The following is a 22,789-nucleotide window of genomic DNA, read 5'->3' as shown; positions in this document are numbered from 1 at the left end:
GTCATATACTAGGCAGGAAACTGGCACCTAACAGCAGGGTTCTCCAGTAAAAACAAAGCACCTTTTACAATTGAATAAAGAGAAAATGTTTGAGAAGAGTAATACTGCTTGTCTTTGTTGATCATCATAGAATAATTTTCTCACTTTGTAGATTCTATAGAAATACCATGGTACCTGGCTTAGTTTCGCTCAACTGTACAGAAACTGTATTTTGAAATAACAGTTTTTCAGGTCAGCAAAGCCTCCTGTTGACCCCTTAGGGAACTTTAGTTGGGTCAGTATTGTGTCAATGCCTTGTGGTAGGGTTTGGCTTCTAATTACTGTGCCATTTTTGACTTTATCTGACTTTCTCCTTTTCTTTGAAAAACAAATTATAAGTGTTTATAATAACTGTGTAAGGTTTAACATTTTGATTTTCCTAAAATTTGTCTAGGTCTATCTCCTGGAACAGTATTATATTTACAGTTTTGCTCACCGAATCTATTTACATTTTACCCAAAATGCTTCTTTATTTGATGCACTAAAATATTTCTACTTAAGACTTGATCTTTTCACTGGAAAGCGGGTGATGAAAGAGGGCAAGTGTTTTAGTTATTTCAGGCAAGCAAACTGATGTCTCTAACTGTCCTCCTCCTTTGTACTTCAGGTCTAGAATGAATTTTTTTGATGCATGATGATCCTAAATTTGTGCCTTAGGAGAGTTCAAGTAGCCCTTGAGTATTGGCTTTCGTCAAACTTTATTCTGTCTACATATTTCAATATTTTAATTTATATGATAGGTCTGTGTTTCTTAGAATATACAAATGATATATTGGGTTATAGTCCTAGTGTTTTAAAATTGCATATTATATTGTATCTTGTTTTTCTTAAGTGGATGTGATACATCAATATCTTGTTCCAATTTTGTTACCTTTCCAAGTACAGGCTATTCATAATAATTATTATTTTCCACTGTTTCTCAATAAAAAGTCTCTTAAATGGACCAATATAACTTTCTAAAAATGGTAGTAATAAAGAACTCTGTTAGACATTATTCAAATCATGTTCTAGAGAAAAGTGGGTTTTCAACTAACGGGAATCATCATTACTTATGCCAGGTGTCCTGGGCAACTTGTCATGCACCTTTCATTTTATGCCTTTAATCATAGCAAATCTTTTAATTGCTGATGTCAGGAAAACTGATCCTTTAAAACATAACAAGCTTTCATTTTAAAGTAACCTGCTTTTACAAATGAACATGTTATAGGATTGGAAGACACAGATGAGGCAGGCTATTCAGAACAACAAACACTCTCAGGTATCTGTGAAATTCAGTTTGTCTTTCAGAGTAATTGCATCATTTTAGTGTCAAAATTAATTTAATTGACCATGTTAGGAGGCGTTATTTTTATCCAAATGGCATGTTATGTGTTAATACAAGTAACATACATGGGAAAGGATATAAAATGATAGACTTAGGCACTGTTGTGTTTTGGACATGTTTTTCAATCAGACTATAGTGTGAAGCTGATATTCTGGGGTCCCTCTGGGAGAGACCCCATCTCTCTTCTCTCCCTACTGATACACCATTCTTGGAGGCTGTCTTCAGCTGTCTTATCATCTCTATAGCTTTTTAGGGTCCACTTTGTTCTTCTCCTTGTTCTCTTGGTACTCTCTGGATAAGTCTGTTTTAACATACATATATCATTGTAGTTACTCACTTTCCGGGTTGCATTTAAACATCCCTCATTGAGTTTCTATTATATATAAATGTATACCGTTTTCTATAATAATTTTATAATCCTCCGCAAAGCCTGTGTCAGTCAGTCCAGTTACCTGGTTGATTGTGGTTTCTAGTTTTTCAGCTGCCTGGGAATCGCAATATGGGCCTTCCTTGATTTTCTATAAAAGTGGGCTATGGACTAGGAGTCCCTAAAGCTCACCTTTAGCTCTGTAATGTTACTGTTGTATGATTCCAATGTACCACTAGAAATGTATGCAAAAACTTAATTAATGTTTGCAGAACTTTAATAAGTACATACTTGTAGTTAATGTTAATGAATACATGGCTGTGGGCTTTTCTCCCCCCCTCCTGCCCTCCCTCCCTCCCTCCCTTCCTCCCTCTCTTCCTCCCTTCCTTCCTTCTTTCTTCCTTCTTCCTTCATTCCTTTTGCACTAATACAACATTGGAAAAGTATATTTTCAGAATTAAAGTGTGATCTGGTGAAATATTTTGATTGCTTAATAAAATTTAACCTTTAAAAACCAAGCATCTGTATGGTAACCATAGAAACCAAGAACTTATGCATGTAAACAGTTGTAATAAAAGGAAAGCAGTGCCAATGGATAATTTTCATAATTATTCAAAATATAATGGGAAGTTTTTATTCCTGCAGCTTCTTTGTGAAGGAGGCACCGCAACTCTAATTCCCTAAGGAGGCTAAAACCTAGAAAAAGTAAAGGCTCAGAGACATCTTCAATAAAAATGTATTGGGTACCTATATTTGGGGATAGCACTGAAAGGTGGAGTGGCTTATTTGACTGGCAGGGTAGGTGAGACAGATTTCTAAACAAAGGTGAAGCTGATGACAGCAGCCATGGGGGAGCACAGGGGATGGTGTAGACAACTCTGGGGTGTTGTTTGGCCAGGCACCACAGAACAGCTGAGCTTTGAAGTGTTCTTATAAAGAATGAATGGTGACATTTGTCAGGAGGATAGGAATAGTCTGGAGAGATTGTGGTGCAAGAAAATGAACATAGGTAGAGACCCCAAGTTAGGAAAAGGCCTGGAAATTGGAAGAACAGTGTGCAGTTCATTGTAGCTGTGACAGTATTGTCCAATTCAATGTGTGTATAATTTAGAATTTTCTGATAGTCATATTAAAAAGAAATAGGTGAAATTAATAATGTATTTTATTTAACCCCATATATCTGAAATATTTATCTTTCTTCATACTTAAGCCTTTAAAATCAAATTAGGTGTATATTTTACGCTATTTATAGAATGAAAATGTCTCAGTTTGGACTAGCCTCATTTTAAGTAGTCAATATCTAGAAGCTTAGATGAGAGAGAGAGAGAGAGAGAGAGAGAGAGAGAGAGAGGGCCAGGAGGGAGTGACAGAACCTGAATGTGCTCTAGAAGAGGAGGAGGAAAGATGAAGTTTAAGTAGTTGTTGGTGTCATTTTTGGAAAGGCCTTCCTCGTATACCAGAGAAATTTGAAAATTCTCTTAATAATGTAGTGGTTTTTAACTTGTTTCTGAAATTGTCTGTGGTGCACGACTCACTTTTAAATTTTGAATTTGTTATAGACTGATATTTTTTCAAAAATATAATAACAGTGAATTAGAAAAATGAAATAAAGACATACAAATAAAGGCACCATTTTACAATTATTAGCCTTGACAGATGCTGTCTTTGTCTATTTTTGTGCTCCTGTTACAGAAGAGCGCAGACTGTGTAATTAATAATAAGCAGAAATTTAGTGGCTCACTTTTTTAGAGGTTGGAAAGTCCAAGATCAAGAGGTCACAGCCGATGAGGACTTTCTTGTGTTATAATACAACAAGAGGCCTCTTATAGCAGAAGAACAAGAGAAGGCAAGAGAAAGAGAGAAAGAGAGAAAGAGGAGGCAAACTCATGCTCATGATACTGAACCCAACACCGTGATAACAGAGTTAGTTCGATTCTGAGGATAGAGCCCTGGAGACCAAAACTCCTTTTAGGGTCCAGTGCCCTCATGGCAATTAAATGGAAGAGACAAACATTCACACCATAGCCACAATTCACAAAAGTGTCTAAGCCAATGAAATGTTCTACAATGATAGAAATGCTCTCTCTAGGCAGCACAGTATAGCAACCTCTTGCCACATATTGAGTACTATTTCTGTGACTAGTGACTGAGGAATTGAAACTTTAATGTTACTTAATTTTAATAAATTTAAGCCGAACTAATTATACAAGGTTATTGGCTACAGAATTGGGCAGCACTAGATACTCTTTTTAAAAAAAATAATTTTATTGGTACATTTAATGTCTACAATATAATGACATTCATTGTTCAAAATTTGCGTCTTTACACAGTGCATCTTGGTTCTTATTTTTTCCCCATTGTCCTACCCTTCCTTTAACCCCTCCCTCCCTCCTATCTACAAAGACTTTGTTTCTATTTTTTTCATTTTGTCATTTTAATTCCATTCTCTTCTTTCCTTTAATCTTTGTTTTTTCTGATGGTGGATCAGTAAAACCAGTTTGTAGACTGAGATTCATTTTCAAGCATACTTTGAGTAGCACTGTTTAGAGCATGGGTCCTAGTTATTTAATCTCTCAGAGCTGGTGCCCCACTCCCAGTTTGTCAAATAAAGCCAATATAACAATAAACTACCTTTTACAGTTGGGTTGTTATCAGGATTAAATGTGTTAATGAATGCAATGTACTTAGAACGATGTCTGATACATACTGTATAAATGTGTTATTTTCATTATTATCAGGTAGGCCACGGATATCACACAGTTAAAAGCTAACAAAATCCAGTCTTTTTATTAATTCTCTGCTTTCTGTATTAGCTTAGACTTTTTCCTTTTAAAATTGTATTACAATCTCTGGTGCATAGTTGGCATTCAACAAATATCTTTTGAATGCAAGCATAAAATATTCTGGGAGCACAGATGAAAAAATCATTATTTCTGGTGGAAAGAGGATTAGAAAAAGTATCAAGAAATGATGGCATCTGAAGGGAGCTCAGAGAACAGGGTCACTAGGCAGAGAGGAGAGAGCACACCAGGTAGAGGAAAGAGCATGGACACCGAATTGGATCGTGGTACAGTTAGAGGGTTCTGCTACATAAGCACCGATGGCCCTGTCATTGCTACCGCTACTTTCCCCTTCCTACTTCTCTTCTTATTTTAATCTTTTTAGTAGGTAGGCTCACTGGGTGACAAGTGCATTTGTGGTTTTAATAAAAGCTGCCTCATTCATAAGGCCAATCTGTGCCTTTTTACCTATCATTTCTGGGAGTTAAGGTGTCTGAATATGATGGGGGAGTTTGAGCAGTGGTTGGGAAGAGAAAAGGAATGCTTTCTGAAAAGCAGTCCCTCAACGATGGGCAGGTAACTGTGAGATTCTTTCTCCTAAAACTTTTTTTTTATTTACATAGATTATTTTAGGAAGAAAACCAGTGGGTGAAAAAAAATGAAGTTCCTTATCTTCACATGTGTCGGTGTTGCTCACCTTTTGTCTCTGGGCTGTGGGGAAACTATATACAAGAATGACATCTCTCAGAGGACTTTTCAAGAAATAAAAGAAGAAATAGCCAGCTATAAAGATGTTGCTAAAGCAATTATCAACCTTGCTGTTTACGGTAAATACCAGAACCGGTCCTATGAGAGATTGGCACTTTTGGTTGACACAGTTGGACCCAGACTGAGTGGCTCCGAGAACCTAGAAAAAGCCATCCAAATCATGTACAAAAACCTGCAAGAAGATGGGCTGGAGAATGTCCACCTGGAGCCGGTCAGAATCCCCCACTGGGAAAGGGGAGAAGAGTCTGCTGTGATGCTGGCCCCAAGAATTCACAGGATGGCCATTTTGGGCCTTGGCAGCAGCATTGGGACACCCCCAGAAGGTATTATTTGTCTTCCCAGTTTGTTGTGTACTTTATACAACTAATGTCATGTAGTAACTGATTACAACATGCATGTTATAATTTGGGTGATAGAAAAGAAAATATAACGATTTCCCACTCTACTGGCTTAATGAGTTCTCTAAACTTATATTCTTTTCCTTTTTTCTTCCTTTCTCTCTTTTTTTTTTTTGTACCAGGGATCCTTGTGCTTGTGAGGCAGGCGGAGGAACCACTGACCTAAATCCCTGGCCCCCTTTAATCTATTCTTTACTGAAAAAAAAGCCTGATTTTTAATGGGTCACATATTAATGGAGAATCTATAGCTACTGGTTCATGACATTTAATCAGTCCCATGACTTAATAATTACAATCTAGCAGGAATTAGTGTAATTTTGTAAAGAATTAAAATATACATAAACAAGGTTCAAAAATTTTGACTTCTTCCAAGTATTCTCAATGTGGAGATTTTCTTAGATAATTAAAGGAGGAATGGAAACTGCATAATGAATCAATTTGAGTTTATTATTTTTATAGAAATTGCTAATTCAAGGAATCATCAAAGGTCAAGTTCTACCTTTACTTACTGGCACCCTGGCTTGGCTTTATCAACCAACATAAATGTCTGGATCGGGGTAAATAATCAGTGAACAGTGAGCTATCAATCTTGAATGTATTCATGGACTAATTTCCTAATTTGCTTTTATTCTTTTCATTTTCTCACAGTAAGAAACAGATTGCCACTTTAAAAAAATCTCTTTTGAGATATATTTTAAGTACTACTACTTTCACTCCTTTAAAATGTACAATTTACAGGGTTTTAGTATATTTACAGAATTGTGCAACCTAATTGTAGAATATTTGGATTGTAGGACACAATTTAATTTTTAAAATATTTTATTTTTTAAAATTTAAAATTTTAAAATAATTTCATTTTTTAAATTGGTACACTTTAGATATACATAACAATCACATTCATCATAGGGATTTGTACCTGTACATAATATATCTTGATTCTTCTTTTTTCTCCAATCCCCTCCCCTCCCTTCAGCCTCTGTTCTTGGTATTCACAAAAGTTTTGTTTCCAGTTTTTCCTTCTATTCTTTTTTTCCTCTTCCCTTCCTTCCTATCACCCTTCTCCCTCTCTTGTACCCTTTCCCATTTGAATATTGTCTTCCTATTTCCCAGGACACAACTTAATTGAAGAACATTTTTATCACCCCCAAAAGAAACTTCCTACTCATTTAATAAGCCCTCTATTCCCTACTACCTCCTTAAGATCTAAGCCACCACTAACCTGCTTTCTGACTTTATAGGTTTACCTATTCTGAACATTTCACATAGATGGAATGACTTACTTTGTGGTCTTTTGTGATTGACTTCTTTCATGTTGCATAATGTTTTCTGGGTTTATCTGTGTTGCATGGTTCAGCATTCATTCTTTCTTATTGCTGAATAAGAATTCAATTTATGCATTTACAGTGGTACCCAGGTTCATGAATGCTTTTATTTTCAAGCAATTTGGTTTGCAAACAGTGTTTGGCAAAATTTTGTTTTTGTTTGCAAATGCTGCTATGGGTAACAGACATGATCGTGGTCATCTTTCCCACACAGACATCTTTTTTCAAATTGTAGAACAAATTAAGTTCGTGAACCGAGGCACCAGTGTACCACATTTTATTTATATTTTCATTAGCTGCTAGACACTTAGATTATTTTTAGTTTTTGAATCTTTTCCACTTTTTGAGTCTCATAATGCTATAAACATTTGTACACAAGGTTTTGTGTGGACATATGTTTTGTTTCTCTTGGGTGTATGCCAAGGGGTAGTAGAACTGCTGTGTAATTTGGTAACTCTACATTTAGTTTGTTGAGGTCCTAACAAACGGTTTTCTGAAGTGGCTATACCGTTTCATAGTCTCAGCGCCAATATATTACAATTTTTCCGTGTACTTGTTAACCCTCCCTCATTCGCTCCTTTTCCCCTCCCCTGCCCCTCCTCTGCCCCCTCCCTCTCTTCTTCCTCCCTTCCTTTTTCCTTCTTTCCTTTCATATTGGGATTTTAACCCCTGACTTTTGCCCTGAGCTACATCTTCAGCCCTTTTTTATTTGTCATTTGCTTCTATTTTGAGACAGGGTCTCACTAAGTTGCCCAGGCTGGTCATTGCCTCCTCGACCCCCTAATGCCTAATGAGAAGTCAGCTGTTAATGTTTTTAGGGTTCCCTTGTAGATGGTGAGTTATTTTGCCCTTACTGTTTTCAAGATTTCCTTTTTCTTTTTCACTTTCAACATTTTGACTCTGACATATCTAACTGCGCATCTCTTTGCTTTTATCTTACTTGGTGAATTTTTAAAAATACTCTAGGTTGTACAGATTAACGTTTCTCATCAAAATGGGACATTCACAGCTATAATTTTACAGATGTTTTGCCTTTCTCTTATCTTTTACCTCTTATTCTGGTATTATGTTTGTGAGTGTGTTGGTATGTTTCATAATGTCCCACATTTCTCTGAGGCTTTGTTCATCTCTCTTCTCTTTCAGATCGCACAGCTCTATCCACCTATCATCGCGTTCACATATTCTTCCATTACTTCAAATCTACTCTTGCAAATAAATCTGCACGAAATTGTTATTTTCAGTTGTTATATATTCCAACTCTAGATATCCATTTACTATTAAAAAATCATTTTCTTTCTTTATTGCTATTCTCCATTTGATGAGACATTGTTATTATGCCTTTAATTCTTTTTTTTATAATTTTAATTGAGTTTATTGGTACAATCTAGGTATACAATACAGTTACATTCATCATGGGGATCCTGTACCCTTTACATGATAGGTCTTTATTCTCATTTTTTTTTTTTTCATTTTCTCATATTTTTTTTCCTCTCCCTTATTACCTTTCCCCCACCCTTCCCACTTTCCCTACACCTTTAGCCCTTTACTTCCTAGTTCACATTATTAATTATCTCATTAGGATCCTGTGCACTATTATAGTTTATCACACCAGAGAAACTATTCTGTATTTCAGTTAAAGAAATCTCTATATGAACATTAAAAATATGGAATCCTAAAATAAAACTAAAAAGGAAAGTAAAAGAGAAAAGGCAATGATGTAACATTAAAATAATCCTTAATTCTGAAGATGAAAATGGTCCTTGAACATATTTAAGTTGCTTCTTGCTCTTGTAGTCTTATCTTATTCTCTTTTTTTCATTATTTAGAGAATACTTTATTAGTTTCTGTAATCAAACCCACATAGATATGACCTTACATATTTAATACAGTGCATTACCCCTGTAGAAATGAAAAAAAAATATGGCTGTTAATTTCTGTACAATGCCAACTCAACACAGTAAATTGGGATAACTTTTTCCAAAGTTGACAGCACAGTTAAAGTTTCCAAAAATTCAAATTATATATATATATATATATATACATATATAATGTATATTTATATTTATATAAAAAGACCAATAATAGCAGTATATTATGCATCAATAGCAGCAACAGCTTTTCCAGGTTCTGCAGTCATCTGAACAAAATTATAGACATTCAGCACATTCCATTAAAAAAACAAAAACAAAAAAACAAAGAGAAGAATAATATCCTGATAACAGCAAAGTTCTGTTGTTGTTGTGGTACCTGGTACATTTTTTTTTTATTAGTGAAGTATTACTTTTACTGTTACCTTTACATCCTTGAACAGGCTTACAATAGCTGCTTTGAAACTTTTTTTGCTATACCCTGTGTCTCATTCCCAACTCTACAGTTGACTTAGTTGTTTCTCTCCCTGTACTTCTTTATGTTAAACTTCTGGTTGCTCTGACATTTTGCTTGTTGCTAACAAGGAAGTATCACAAAAATACCAGGACCTTAATTGTTCTCCATATTTTCAACACCACCTTTAGTCATGAAAGTCTCCATAATCTCCAAATAAAGTCATTAACCTCAGTACGAACGTCAGAGCTCTTCATCCTTATGATTTATCTCTTCCCCTGGGAAAATGTCTGTGCTATTGCACAAGAGCTAGGTACAGTGACAGCGACCTGTTTGTTTCTCCAAGAGTATATCCTAGATGGTGCTAGCTTGTGGCTTCTAGTGTGTGTCGTTACCAGTGAGTGAACTGAAATGGGACAATCAGGGTCCCAGTATTTTTGTTGGCAACTCTTGATGTAAAGTTTCCATGAATGAGGAGCTGGGCAGGGGAATAGTGTATCAGTTCTTTTGTCCATGTCTGTCTAGAATAAGACTTCTAGTGGGAAGGGCTCTGAGGAAATGGGAAACATCGGTAGCCTGCTCTTTCAAGGTGAAATCATAGCCCTAGACTGAGAACTGGGGCGGAAGGTGAGAGAACATTCCCAGTTTCTTGGCTATACTTCCTGGTAATAGAGTACCCCATAACAGAGTTCTATAATGTGAAAGTAGGAGTGGGGGAGAGGAGCAAATCATGGCCCAAATGCCACAGGCTCTCATTGTTCTGGGATTTAGTAGACTTTTTTAAATGAATGTTGTTCTATTTGTTGTATGCTCTTAGAACAATTTTGAGAGATTAACCAAATTTCCCACTTTACCTTTCTAGAAACATCACTGGATTGACCAGTTTTTATCTCTCTAGGGCTACGTAAATTAGTGGTAAATGCCCCAAGGGAACTCCTCAGCCTGGCAGTCACCATCTGTCTGGATTTTGTTTAGTTGACTTCTGTTAATCACTAATTTGTGGTTAAGTTCTGCTTTTTAAGCCCTCCTAAATGTCCCAAATAACTGGACTAGATTTTCTTTTCTTTATTTTATTTTTTTCCAGATGAGAAAACCAGACTGTAAAGGATTATGCAGTTTACTTGGGGTTACACAACTGGTAAGAGGCCATGTCCGGGCAAGGATAACTATCAAAGTCTGGTTTGTGTTTTTAGTCATTAGACTACATTGTCTCACATACCACATACAAATATTTCCATTTATAACTTTCCTATTTTTAGGTACATACTGAAGCAGATCTGTTTCAAAAGTTACTGATCTTAGACTGTAATGGTGGAGTATACTAGCTCCTGTGTCTTCTTTTTGAACATGTTTTTCTATTCATGTTATATTTGTATCATCATTTCTCATTCTGTAGCAAGGACTGCTCTTCCCTGGCTGTTTGCCTGGCATTGAAAACTAAGCCAATTTACTGATTGCTCATGGGGCCTTCAAAACCCTTGGGAAGTGAGTTTTACTCACTGGAATCTATTCTGGTGTTCTAAGACTTGTTTTCACCTGACTCTATTCCATGGTGTTCAAAGCAGATAAGCAGTTGTCTGGCAACTGAACAATTTTAGGCTCTGAGGAGCCTGGAGAATTAGGCTGGTCCAAGTGTAGAAGATCCCCGCAGGCATAAATGGATCTTTAGTTTCAGGTTGAGTGATGCAAAGCCATCTCCCAGCTTCTCTCCTAAGAAACTCATGTTCTAAGTTTGGCCCTAGCTACTAACTAGCGGTGTGACCTCGATCATGTAATTACCACAGGTCTTAATAGTGTAAAATGAACTATAATCACAACAAGAATATGTAGGTCTTTTTCAGTTGAGAAGTGTGATTTATTTTATGAGTATACAAGAGATTAGTGAAGCTAGAATTCATAAGAGCTGGGTTCTTCCAGGCACATGTGATGGAACAAATTCCTTGCAATGATTTTTTTCACTTTCCAATTCTAGGCGAGTATTACAGTAGGTATTAGTTTCTCCACTTGGGAAGGTGAGGGCTCTGTGAGGTATCTGTGAGTTTGCAGAAGTCATAAATATGGGCAGCCCAAGAGATGAAGAACAAAGCATAGTCTTAGAAGTGAAATGGAACAAAGAACAATCTCCAGTCAATCCCGAAAGAACATAGCTTTGCATCAGATTTGAGTGGACCATGTAAAAGATGAAAATCATCAGTCAAATCTGGGAGAGGCTTAGGTGTGGGCAGACTTGAGTAGAATATGTGGCTTTTCCCCAGCGGACATAACTCTGAGTCTTCATGTTGTCTGATCTCCAAGCCCACTCAGCAGATTGTTGAGTAATATTAATCTTCTGGGGAGATTGATCTCTGCAGAGGTACAGAGCTTTCCCCACATACTGTATGTTACAAATTGTATGTTTTATGTTATCTTGAGAGCCTCCAAAGCCTGGACTAAATCTTATCTATTCAATGTCCTTACTACGTATCACCATACTCAGTAAATAGTTTTTCATTTGATGTTTAATCAACAGTGCATTTTTAAGGTAGTTCTTTCTTTGGAGATATTTCCTTGTAATTTAAACAAAGTGCCTTATTTTACATATGAAATGATGATGTTGTTTAACCATCGGTATTTACTTAGAATTTTTTTTAACATTATAGAATCAATACCTGCTCAGTAAAGGAAATGTACATAAATATAAAAATAATAAAAATCCCTGTGAGTTTTATTCTAGCAAGTTCATTGCTATCATTGCTATTTTATTTGTCAACTAATATTTTAGTATGCAAATATGTTTATTTTATAAATTTGAGTTCATAGCGCATATATTTCATGTTCTTTTTTTGCACATACTATGAACATTTACCACCAGTAAGTATTATTTGAAATAAATTTTAATGATTAGATACTCAACGTGTATAATAGTTAACATAATTAAAGCCTATTATTGAAATCTGGATTATTTCCATCTCTTTTTCTCTTCTTTTAATTAAAATGGTTAGAAGCATCCTTTATTTATTGAAATATGAATAGATTTCAAAGGGGATTTTTTACTTAAAAACAGTTTTACTAAATAACATAACAAAGGAGGAATGATCAAAATATTCTAAGAAGTTGTAAGATAATAGCAATGAATAATTTTGGAGCCGTTTCTATGAATGCAAACAATGACAGTGTACTGTAATTATTGGAATCTATTTTTGTCTAAGTATTTTTAGTTGTTTAAAAATGTTAATGCAATAAGTATATAACACAATATATGACATAATATAAATATATTTTAATTATCTAAGATATTATTAATATAAATATTGGTACATTTAGGTTCTTGATGTATTTCCTTATTTTCCAGAAAGGTTGCACATATCTGCTCTCTACATGTGTCTTCTAATTAATTCCTCCATCTCTACCTGCATGGATACTTTTTCCTAATATTTTTCAATTTGACGAATTAAATGTGATGGTTCAATGTTATTTTGTATTCCTTTGCTCATTGATGAGATTAATATCTTCACAGGTCTGTTTACTATTCTTTAAATTATTTGTACATATCTTTTGCTCATTTTTCTAGTGGTGCTTCAGTGATTTTCTAATATATATAAGAACTCATTAAATAGTATGGATTTTAAATATTTGATTTTTATGTTTAATTCAAGATTTTTTTTTTTTTTAAAGCTACTGAGATAGTTTACACCGGTCCATCATGTCCTTATACATTTTTTTCTTAAAAGCACTTCTCTTACTTGAGGAGTATAGTTGAGACTGCAAAATAGTAAATTTAATTTACTTTCCTTCTACCTTATCAAACCTCTAAGAAACTGAGATTTTTAGCTCAGTCAACATAGACTTTGGAAATTCAGCCTCATCATTTACAGAAGGTAGTCAAAAGGCCCTTAAAACTGTACTTATAAATTGAAGAGCTCTTTCTAGCTGGACTTGGATTTTGAGCTGTGTGTGGCGATTAGTACTTTTGCTGGTTCATGTCGAAGTCTCTGTGTAGCCCATTACCTTCCTTTATGGGACTTATTTGGAAGTGGGAGAAAGAGTAGGTAGAGATAGCACTAGATGTGGCTTCCCATGTAGAGTTGATTGGATGGGTAGTGCTCAACTCTGGAGATTAGAATCTGATGGGCTCATATAGGCATAGGCATCTTAGAAGATTTTACATGGTTTACAGAATCACTGAGAAGGCGAGGGATGCAGAATTTAAATTGAACTTCTTAGGAAGAAGTTTAAGAGCCCTCCTATAGAATCAGCTACCAAGATTGCTTTGCCTTTCCTAGAATAAGCAATGGGATTTTATCAGAAAGTTCTGTGGAAAATCTGGACATTTGAATTTCTGAAAGAGTAGAAAGAGCAGCAAGCGGCCTCTACCTAACCGCTGCCTTCCAGCTCTTGTACAAGGGCATAAAATTGGTGACATTTAAATTACATAGGTGGTGACGGGAGGGTGGGGAGAAGGGGAAAAAATGAGAACCAAGACCTGGCATGTAAAGGAACAAGATCCCAGTAATGAATGTAACTGTACTGTCTACCTAGAATGTACCAATAAATTCGATTTAAATTTAAAAAATAATAAATTACACATGGACCCTAGTGTATGAAGTCCCAGAAGTGCTTTTAGGGTTTTAATCTTTGAAAAATTGAGAAGCACATTTTAAGGAGGCTGGAATGGCTATTCCAAGTTCCCTTATCTGAAACAAAATTTATTTCATTACGCCTCTTAACAATATGATTTAAATATTTTTTTGTGTGTAAATGAACGAGAAAGACAGTGTTATTGCTGGAATACGGTATGTCCCCTACAAGGGCTTTTTGTGTTGAAGGCTTGGTTGCTTTTAAGCTTTTGGGAAGTTACTGGGTTATGAAGGCTCTTTATCAGTATTTATCAATCAGTTAATTCATTGATAAGATCATGATTTGACAGCATTATTGAGAAGTGATGTAAACAGGAGGTGGGGCCTACTTGAAAGGAGTAGATCACAGAGATATGACCTTGGGGACTACATCTGGTCCCCAGGCCTCTTCCTCTCCAGCTCTTTTCCTCTCTCTCTGCTTCTCAGTTTCCATGGGTGAACAGCTTTCCTCCATCACGTCGTTCTGCGGTGATGGTCCTGCCTTACCACCGGCCTAAGAGCAATGTTAGCAGCTGACCCTGGAAACCTCTGAAACATTAAGCCAAATAAATCTGTTCTCCTTTAAATTGATTTTCTCATGTGTTTGGCTATAATAATGAAAAAGTTGATCGACACAGATGGCCATTGGTCTTGCAGGAGAAGTAATAACATCAGTGGTATTCTGCCCCTCTTGTAGCTGATAGAATTGTGTGGATTTGATAGGATGAAAAAGAATATAGAGAAGAGTAATTGTGAAATGGATGGAGGCCCATCTCCTTGAGTATACTGATGGACTGAAGGGAAATTATAGCTGTTTTCAAGTCTTCCATATAAATTAAAATGGGTTCGGCTTCGTCTTTGCTACCATTTCCCCCTTATCTGTTTTGCATGCTTCTCTTTACTAGACATCATCTTAAAGACCTCATCCTGGCATTTTCATTAGTTAACATTCTCCTTAAGTGACGTCCATGGCTATAAGTACCCTTGATGTCTATCTGCAGTTCCAAGTTCCAGGTTTCTTGCCAGCCCCATAAACTCAGCACCCTGCTTGTTCTGTTCTTCATCTATTAATGAATTGTTGTCTGCCCAGGCACCCAGTGTAGGAGCTTGAAACTCCTCCTGATATCTGATATGGCATCTTGATTTCATGGCTTTGTCTTGTTGAGAATGCTCTGTGAATTAAGAGCTCAGCTCCCATATCACCTCATCTGTGGAGACTTCTGGGGCTTGCTTATTTTCAAAGAACCATGGACAACTTCCTCCTTTCTGCTTTTCTTGTGTCCTGAAGATGCTTAATCAAAGCATTTCTCTACTACATTACAAGCCTCTTAAAGTCAGTGACCTAGTTTCAGTGGTCCTCAATCAGGGGCAATTTTGCACTCCTAGGAAAATTTGGTGATGTCTAGAAATACTTTTAATGGCTATGACCAGACATGATGTTACTTGTCTCTAGTGAGTAGGGGCCAACAATCCTGCTTAGTATTCCACAGTGTACCAAACATTCCTTCCCAGCCCTCTTGACAAATAACCATCTACTCCAAAATATCATAATACCAAAGTTGAAAAACCGCATACCTGCCTCACAAGCGCAAGGACCTGAGTTTGATCCCAGGTACAAACAACAACAACAACAACAACAAAAAAAGCAAAAAACAAAAACCTCATACATAAAAAAGCATGAAGAAATATTTGTTGAATAAGTCTTTCCATTTTCTCACTCCAACACTCATAGGTTCACCAAGTCTTAAATGTCACACGTGACCCCTTTTTTCCCCATTTTCACTTTCACATCAGAGTTTAGGACTTAACTGTGGCTTATAGTGTTATAATTTTCTCTTAACTGAAACTTGTGACTCCAGTTTCTGTTTAATCTATTCCCATACTACTGCTTTAATTTCCTTTGTAGAATATGATTTCATGCCATTCCCCTTCTTAAAATTGTTTCACTGTTCAGAGTATAAGTTTAAATTTTTATGACCTGTATCTGATAGGTAATAGATGCATATTAAAAGGTTAAATAATGAGTGGATTTTGAAAAAGGTCGCATATTTTGGAAACCTATTCATACTTAAACTTTCTTTAAGAAAATGCTATTTTCATAATTCTTTTATGTCTGTCACAGTTAAAAAGTTTTAGTTGTATTTGAGTGAAAAAAGACAGAAAAAAGAAGGATATGTGAGCATCAATCAAATTATGATTAAAGTGTTCAGTACATTCTATTTTTTCTGGAACTTAAGCAGCATGGGTCAGAAACTCTGGAAAGCTACTGCTTAGGCTTTTTCTGTACCCTCTAGTATTCATCTCATCGGAACCTTAATTAACCTTCTTGCCTACTCCTAATACAGGAACCACAGGAAATGTCTACACTCGGTGCTTTCAACTCATGTTTTTAAATGTTTATTTTTTATCTTTATTACATTTATTGGTACATAGTAGGTTAATGAGGTGGTAACTATTGACAAGATTCCTCCGTTATATAATTAGTTATTTGCACCTATCCTCTTCCTTTGGTTTCATCAGGGGATAACATTCTCATAGTTTTTATCAGGGATTAATCTTGTCTTATATCTAGTCATAGTGTAAGCACTACTGAATTTGGTTGCATCGAATTTCTGCTTAGTGAAAAATACCATGAAGAAAGCGGTTAGACAGCAATATAGGAGAAGATAATAGCGCTGTGTAAAATTGTTAATATGTTAATATTTGGTTTGAAATCAAGATAAAGTTGGTAACCCTTTAGAAAAATGGGAAAGCCTATGTACTAGCCCTTGAAAGAGTCCTAAAAGTTAACCATTGCATGGAGAGATGTTGAAACTCATTAATAATCAAAACAATGTGAAGTTTAAAGTTATGTGATCATTTTATAGCAGGGATGTAAACTACGTTGGAAAAGGCTATGAGGACATAAGCGACCTCATGCACTTCTAGATGGGCATAAAGCATGATGTCGCCATCTGGAGTGTGATCTTAAATAGATTTAGAGCAAACAAATATATTTTAATACTCTTTGACTCAGTAATGCATCTCCTTGGTAAACTTCACAAAGAAATTTCATGAAGGCCTTATGGGTATATGTACTGGCTGAACACTGCAGCCATGTTTATGGGGCAGGAGCCATACGGCAGTCTATCACTGGCAGAGTGGATGTGTAAAGTGTGGGGTATGTCCCCCAGGAATATTTATAGCAATGGAAAGCAATAGACTAATATATGTAGAGTAACAAGGATGGACCTGATAAAGCTGGGTAAACTAAAGTATAAAAAATAGAATAATATGCAAGATGAAATTGCATACCGACAAATAAGATATAAAATACACACAGAATAATATTTAATGTTTTAATGAAAAAATAAATGCAAAAGTTTCTTAGTATTGTCATATTTTGGGTTAGTAGGATATGGAAGGAATGATTGAGGATTAAAAGAGAACAAACTTTAAAAGCAAGCAAATTTAGTGTTTCTGTTTTAATATTTAGATCTTTGACCTGTTTCAATTTCAGTTTAGTGTATGGTAAGAGATAGGGTCTACTTTTAATTTTTGGCATGTGAAAAGCCAGTTTTTCTAGCACCATTTATTAAAGAGGATGTCTTTCTTCCAGTGAAGGTGTTTGGCCCCTTTGTCAAAGATAATGTGGTTGAGTGTGTTGAGTGTGTTTGAAGTTGTTTCTGCATCTTCTAATCTGTTCCACTGATATTCTCATCAGTTTTTGTTTGTTTGTTTGTTTGTTTTTTTAATCACAGCAGCTTTTTAGTTCAGTTTCAAGTCAGGGATTGTGATGTCCCCTGCCTTGCCTTTGTTACTCAGAATTACTTTTGCTATTCTAGGTCTCTTCTGGTTCCAAATGAATTTTTGGACTATTTTCTCTAATTCCATGAGGTATAGTACTGATATTTTGATTGAGATTTCATTAAATCTATATAACAATTTTGGAAGTGTGACCATTTTCATTGGTTCTTTCTATTGCTTCTTCCTAACCAAGAACAAGGGATATCTTTCCATTGGAAGAAAGAATAGGTAGAGCTTTTGAAAATATAGGTGTAGATAAAAACTTTATGGACAAAATCACGATTGTTCAGGAAATATCACAATGAATCAACAACTGGGATCTCATCTTATTAAAAGACCACTAACAGAGTGAAGAGACAGCCCACAGAGTGGGAAAAATCTTATGCCAGCTAATCAGACAAAAGCCTGATATCTAGAATATATTAAAAAACTCAAAAAATTGAACCTCCCAAATTTAAAGACCCAATGAAGAAATGGACATGTGAAATGAACAGATACTTCTCAGATGAAGAAGTACAAAAGACAAATAAATATATGAACAAATGTTCAATATTACTACTTAGTGAAGAGATGCAAATTAAAAAAACAGAGATTCCACCTCACCCCAGAAAAAATGGCTGCTATCAAGAAATCAACCAATAACAGTGCTGGAGGAGCTAAAAGGAAAAAGGAACGCTGCTCTACTGTTGATAGGAGAATAGACTGGTGCAATCACTGTATCAATCAGTATGAATATTCCTCAAAAAACTGAAACTAAAGGTCCCATTTGACTCAGCTATTCCCCTTGTTGGCATCTTCCAGAAAGAATTAAAAGCATCCTAACACAGTGATAGAGGTGCACCCATGTTTATAGCAGCACAGTTTGTGATAGCAAAATCTTGGAAATATCCAACTGAAGAATGGATAAAGAAGATGTGAGTTTTTTTTTTTAAATGCAATGGATTCTACTCTGCTAAAAAGAAAGATAAACTAGAGACATTTCTAAGTAAATGAATATACCTTGGGGCCATACTCTTAAGTGAAGTAAATCAGACACACATGTTTAAATATCACATCATGTCTCTAGTGTGAGAAACTTAAAGTTTAAATGAGGGACAAAATGTATACTAGATGCTGTGAAATAGAAAGCAAATATTTAAATGGCAGGGGATCTGGGGAGGGGGGAAGGAAGGAAGGGAAAAGAAAAAGAGAATAGAAGGAAAAATGGAAATAAAGCTTTTGTAAATAAGTGAAGAGGGCTGAAGGGAGGGGGGAATGGGAAAAAAGAATTAAGATATATCATGTATTGGTACAAATTCCCTATTATGAATGTTATCATTATGTATATATAAAATGTATCAATAAAACTATTTTTGAAAAGCAAGCATATAAAATCAAGAGACTTGCTTTGATTAGGCCACTGATAATTTTGTACTATACTATGAATTAAGAAGTATAATTAACTTAATACTCTGCTTCTGATACAAAAATAAAAAATCCACATGTCTATCAGTGAGTGATTAAGGCAGATGTTTGGAAAATTTGTCATTTTCTCCAAGAGAATAGGAAGTTACTTTTCTTGTGTCCTTTATAGATTTTTCAGTTCCTTCTGTGTCTGTCATCTTATGACTTTCACAGACTATACAATATAATTACAATAAACATTTTTGACTTACTGTTTATATGCTTTTAGTTTTCAGGTCACATAGACCTTTTTTATTGTGTCTTCATAGTTGTTAAGCTTTGGGGGCAGGGGTGATATCTTTTTTTCATTTGCTTTGCTATAACCTTTAGTTGTGTTAGTGATAATCCCAGTGTTTCACTTTATGCAAATATAAAAAGATGGATCATGTTCCCTGGAGATTTGATGATGACCTAATGTTGGTTGATACTCTTAGAATTATAGTCACTTGAAGAAAGCTAGTAGATACATAGTTTGTACTCTAGAACAGTACAGAAAAATTTTGTGATACATTTTGAATTGAAAGTTACTTTCTAAGTGTTAGTGCTATTTTGATGGTACCTGGGAAATGCATCAATAAGATTAGCTGAAAGCACTTTGATTTCTTCAGGAGAAGTGAATAGGTCAAGACCTTATCATGGGGCTCCTTATATTCTTAATTTTCTTTGTCTTGAAAAATTGCATGTAAAATTTCCAGGAATTTTAAATCATCAAATTGAAATATCTGTTTCTGAGAAAAACATTAAGGCGATGGGACTTCTTCAGTAGTAGATGGCTTATAGGTTTGAGATCAACTACTAATAAAAGCCCTGAATGTTCAAGACCTGATTGACAAAATGGATAAATAAAACACTGGAATCAGATGATATAACTCCAGTATTTTTGAAGAAACTAGAGGATAAAATTATCAAAACTTGATTAAATTATTTTCATCTTAGTTTTAGCACTGACTCCAAGAACTATCAGATTTTCCTTGGAATCATGTGTTATAGAGATTATTTCAAGAAACTTTTGAGATGTACAGTTCATTGATGATCATTAGTTCATTTATTTCATCTTTGTGTTAGGGCTCTTCAGAGAGAGAGAGAGAGAGAGAGAGAGAGAGAAATATGAATAATTGTTGGGTCATGTAATTGTGGAAACTGTGTGGTCCCATGATCTGCCATCTATGAGCTAGAGACTGGAAAGCCAGTGGATTTTGTTAAGGCCTTAGAGCTGGAGAGCTATGCTATAGGTTCCAGTTCATGTCTGAAGACCTCAAACTAGGAGCTCTGAGGGCAGTAAGTTTGCTGATTAAGCTCAGTCAGGTGGGCGCTAACTCAGTGTTCCTGTCTTTATTCTGTTCAGGCTCTCAGTAGAAGGAAGTGTACTCTTGATTATGATAAGAACTGCGTATAAATTATTTCCCTTCATTCCCCAAGAGAGTACCTGTCACGTGGTAGGTGCTCAGTAATTGGTTATTTTGCTGATTTCACTGTGTACCCAGTACAGGATCAGGTGGTGATGAACATAGCTGAATCCAACAAGGAGAAAACAGTGATGTAACTAAGGTGTGAACAAAGAGAGCAGGGAATCATTCTGTCTGGGGTCTGAACAAACCTTGAAAGCCATGACATTGAAGGATAAAGGCTGCACTGGAACTGAGAAGGGAAAAAGGGTTGTAAAGACAAGAAAGAAAAAGAATAAAGGCATGAGGATGTGAGATGTGTTTTCCCAGTGAATGGAGGATCAGGAGGTAAGAGGATGGTGATGGGACTGGAAAGATGCACTGGTGGGCTATGGAAAACCTGGGACCATCTCATATTTCTAAGCATAGAAATTATTTCTAGGATGAGAAAAGGAGCATAATAACATTAGGTCAAAACTTAATTTGATGTTTTTAGCCAGGTGTGGTGGTGCACGCCTGTAATCCCAGCACTTGGGAGGCTGAGGCAGGAGGATCACTGTGAGTTTGAGACCAGCCTGGTCTACATAGTGAGTTCCAGGTCAGTCTCAACTACATAGTGAGACCCTGTTACAAAAAAACCAAAAAACAAACAAACAAAACAAAACAAAACAACAAACTTAGCTTGATGTTTTTAATAGAAGCATAAAGAAAGAGTAGTTTTCAGTTTTAGTTTTTGCTACTAAATATGTGTCCAAGTAAACAAAATTATAAAGATTCTCTGAACTGTCTGGGATCAGTTCTGTGTACTGTATAATATTAGCATAGTTTTTATTTGATTCTAGACTTCATGAGAGTTCTGTGTGCCAACAAGATATCCAGTTTTTTATTTATAAAATATAAACCAAATATTTCATATTCCATTGATCATATCAGCATAAATGAAATGATTTCTAGTCTTAGTGCCACAGGGAACTATTAACTTCATTGCCTAATAATGTTCTCCTCTTGTCTTACTCTGCCCTTTGTAAACTGCCCATGTCAGCCTGACAATGAACCAAGTGACTTTAAAGGCCTTTGGAACTATTATTTGGGGAAGGAAAGGGGGCTACCATATTGAGCGACTTCTGAGCCTCACTTTGCACATGCTTTTTCTGCACTTACTCTGGGGGAAATGACCACAAAACAAACATTCAATGCTTCCTTTTCTGAGAAGGCTCTTGACTGTCTTCCCCAGTTTATGGAATAGGACATTTATCCTTAGACAGAGACTGTGCCCAATTTTCATTCTGAAATGCATTTAGTAAACACTTATTTGTGAATATACCTGGTCTGAACAAAAGTAGCTAGTGATGCACAAGAAGGAAGAATAAATTCCATGCAGTCATTAAAAATGGTTTTTGCTAGCAGAAATAATGCATTTCCTATCAAGTGTAGAAATTTGAAAAATAAAGAAAAACACAAGCATGCAAATAAAATCACCTGAAATTCTGTTGCCCAAAGGAACAATTTGTTCTGTGTGCATACTGTTATTTTTCTGTGCATTGAAATGTTTATATTCATGTGTAATATACTGTGAATACTTCTCTTTTTAGTAAGAGTACAGTATAACTGTTCAGAACTTGTCTTTGAGGTTGAATTCTGATCCAGTAATTGATTGACATTGTGACTTTTATCATCCCCTTACATAACTTTCCAAAAGCTCTTTTGTTTTCTACAAATGGAAATAACCATGTCTACTTTGTGGGGTTGGAATCAGGCCAAAATAAGATAATGTGTTTAAAGCAGTCAGTGATCATGATTGCTCAGAGCAATTTATTATGTGAGTCTTTCGTTATCGGATATTGAAATTATTTCTAGTTTTCCCCCTCATATGTGGTGTTTGCTAAGCTAGACTTACAGCCATCAGGTTCATTACCATTTAATTATTAGGCTGTGAGTTTAGATTACAGTAAGAGCTGTTGAGCCAGACTCTTGCTGGATTTTAGGTTGTCCCAAGTAGAAGTTTCTCCACTGGTTTCTGAAACTTGCGTGTTCTCTCATTTGTTCCCCACCATCCATTGGCCACTCACGTGATTGTTGTGGGGCTTGTTCTATAGTGATGACACTCTCCCTCATGCCCGTCACATGAGACTGGGTGAAAAGGAAAACTGGAGGGTGGGGCAGACAATAGAGATGTATATGACCTTCGGGGTGGCTAAGTGTCTAGGTCTCTGTTACTTCTGGAAATAGGCTCAGCCATAGAGCTTCATGTGAGTGACTG

General features: G+C 35.7%; 1 protein-coding gene across 5 annotated transcripts in view; it reads left to right on the top strand.

Moving 5' to 3' along the window:
- The first annotated feature begins 5,137 nt into the window (after positions 1-5,137).
- Cpq (carboxypeptidase Q) overlaps positions 5,138-22,789 on the top strand; it is a 368,009-nt gene continuing 350,357 nt past the window's right edge. For all 5 annotated transcript variants that reach the window (XR_779292.2, XM_010619585.2, XM_019206825.2 and 2 more), the window contains exon 1: positions 5,138-5,601. Coding sequence is in view for 4 of the 5 variants with exons in the window: in XM_010619585.2 (XP_010617887.1) it covers positions 5,169-5,601 (433 nt within the window). In the remaining variant the exon portion in view is untranslated. The remainder of the gene's footprint in view (positions 5,602-22,789) is intronic.

This window comes from Fukomys damarensis, unplaced genomic scaffold (genome assembly GCF_012274545.1).
Source record: "Fukomys damarensis isolate Sample0158 unplaced genomic scaffold, DMR_v1.0_HiC HiC_scaffold_5, whole genome shotgun sequence".
Taxonomy (NCBI): Eukaryota; Metazoa; Chordata; class Mammalia; order Rodentia; family Bathyergidae; genus Fukomys; species Fukomys damarensis.
The sequence above is the reverse complement of the archived record's forward strand: the minus strand, read 5'-3'. Positions and strand labels throughout refer to the sequence as shown.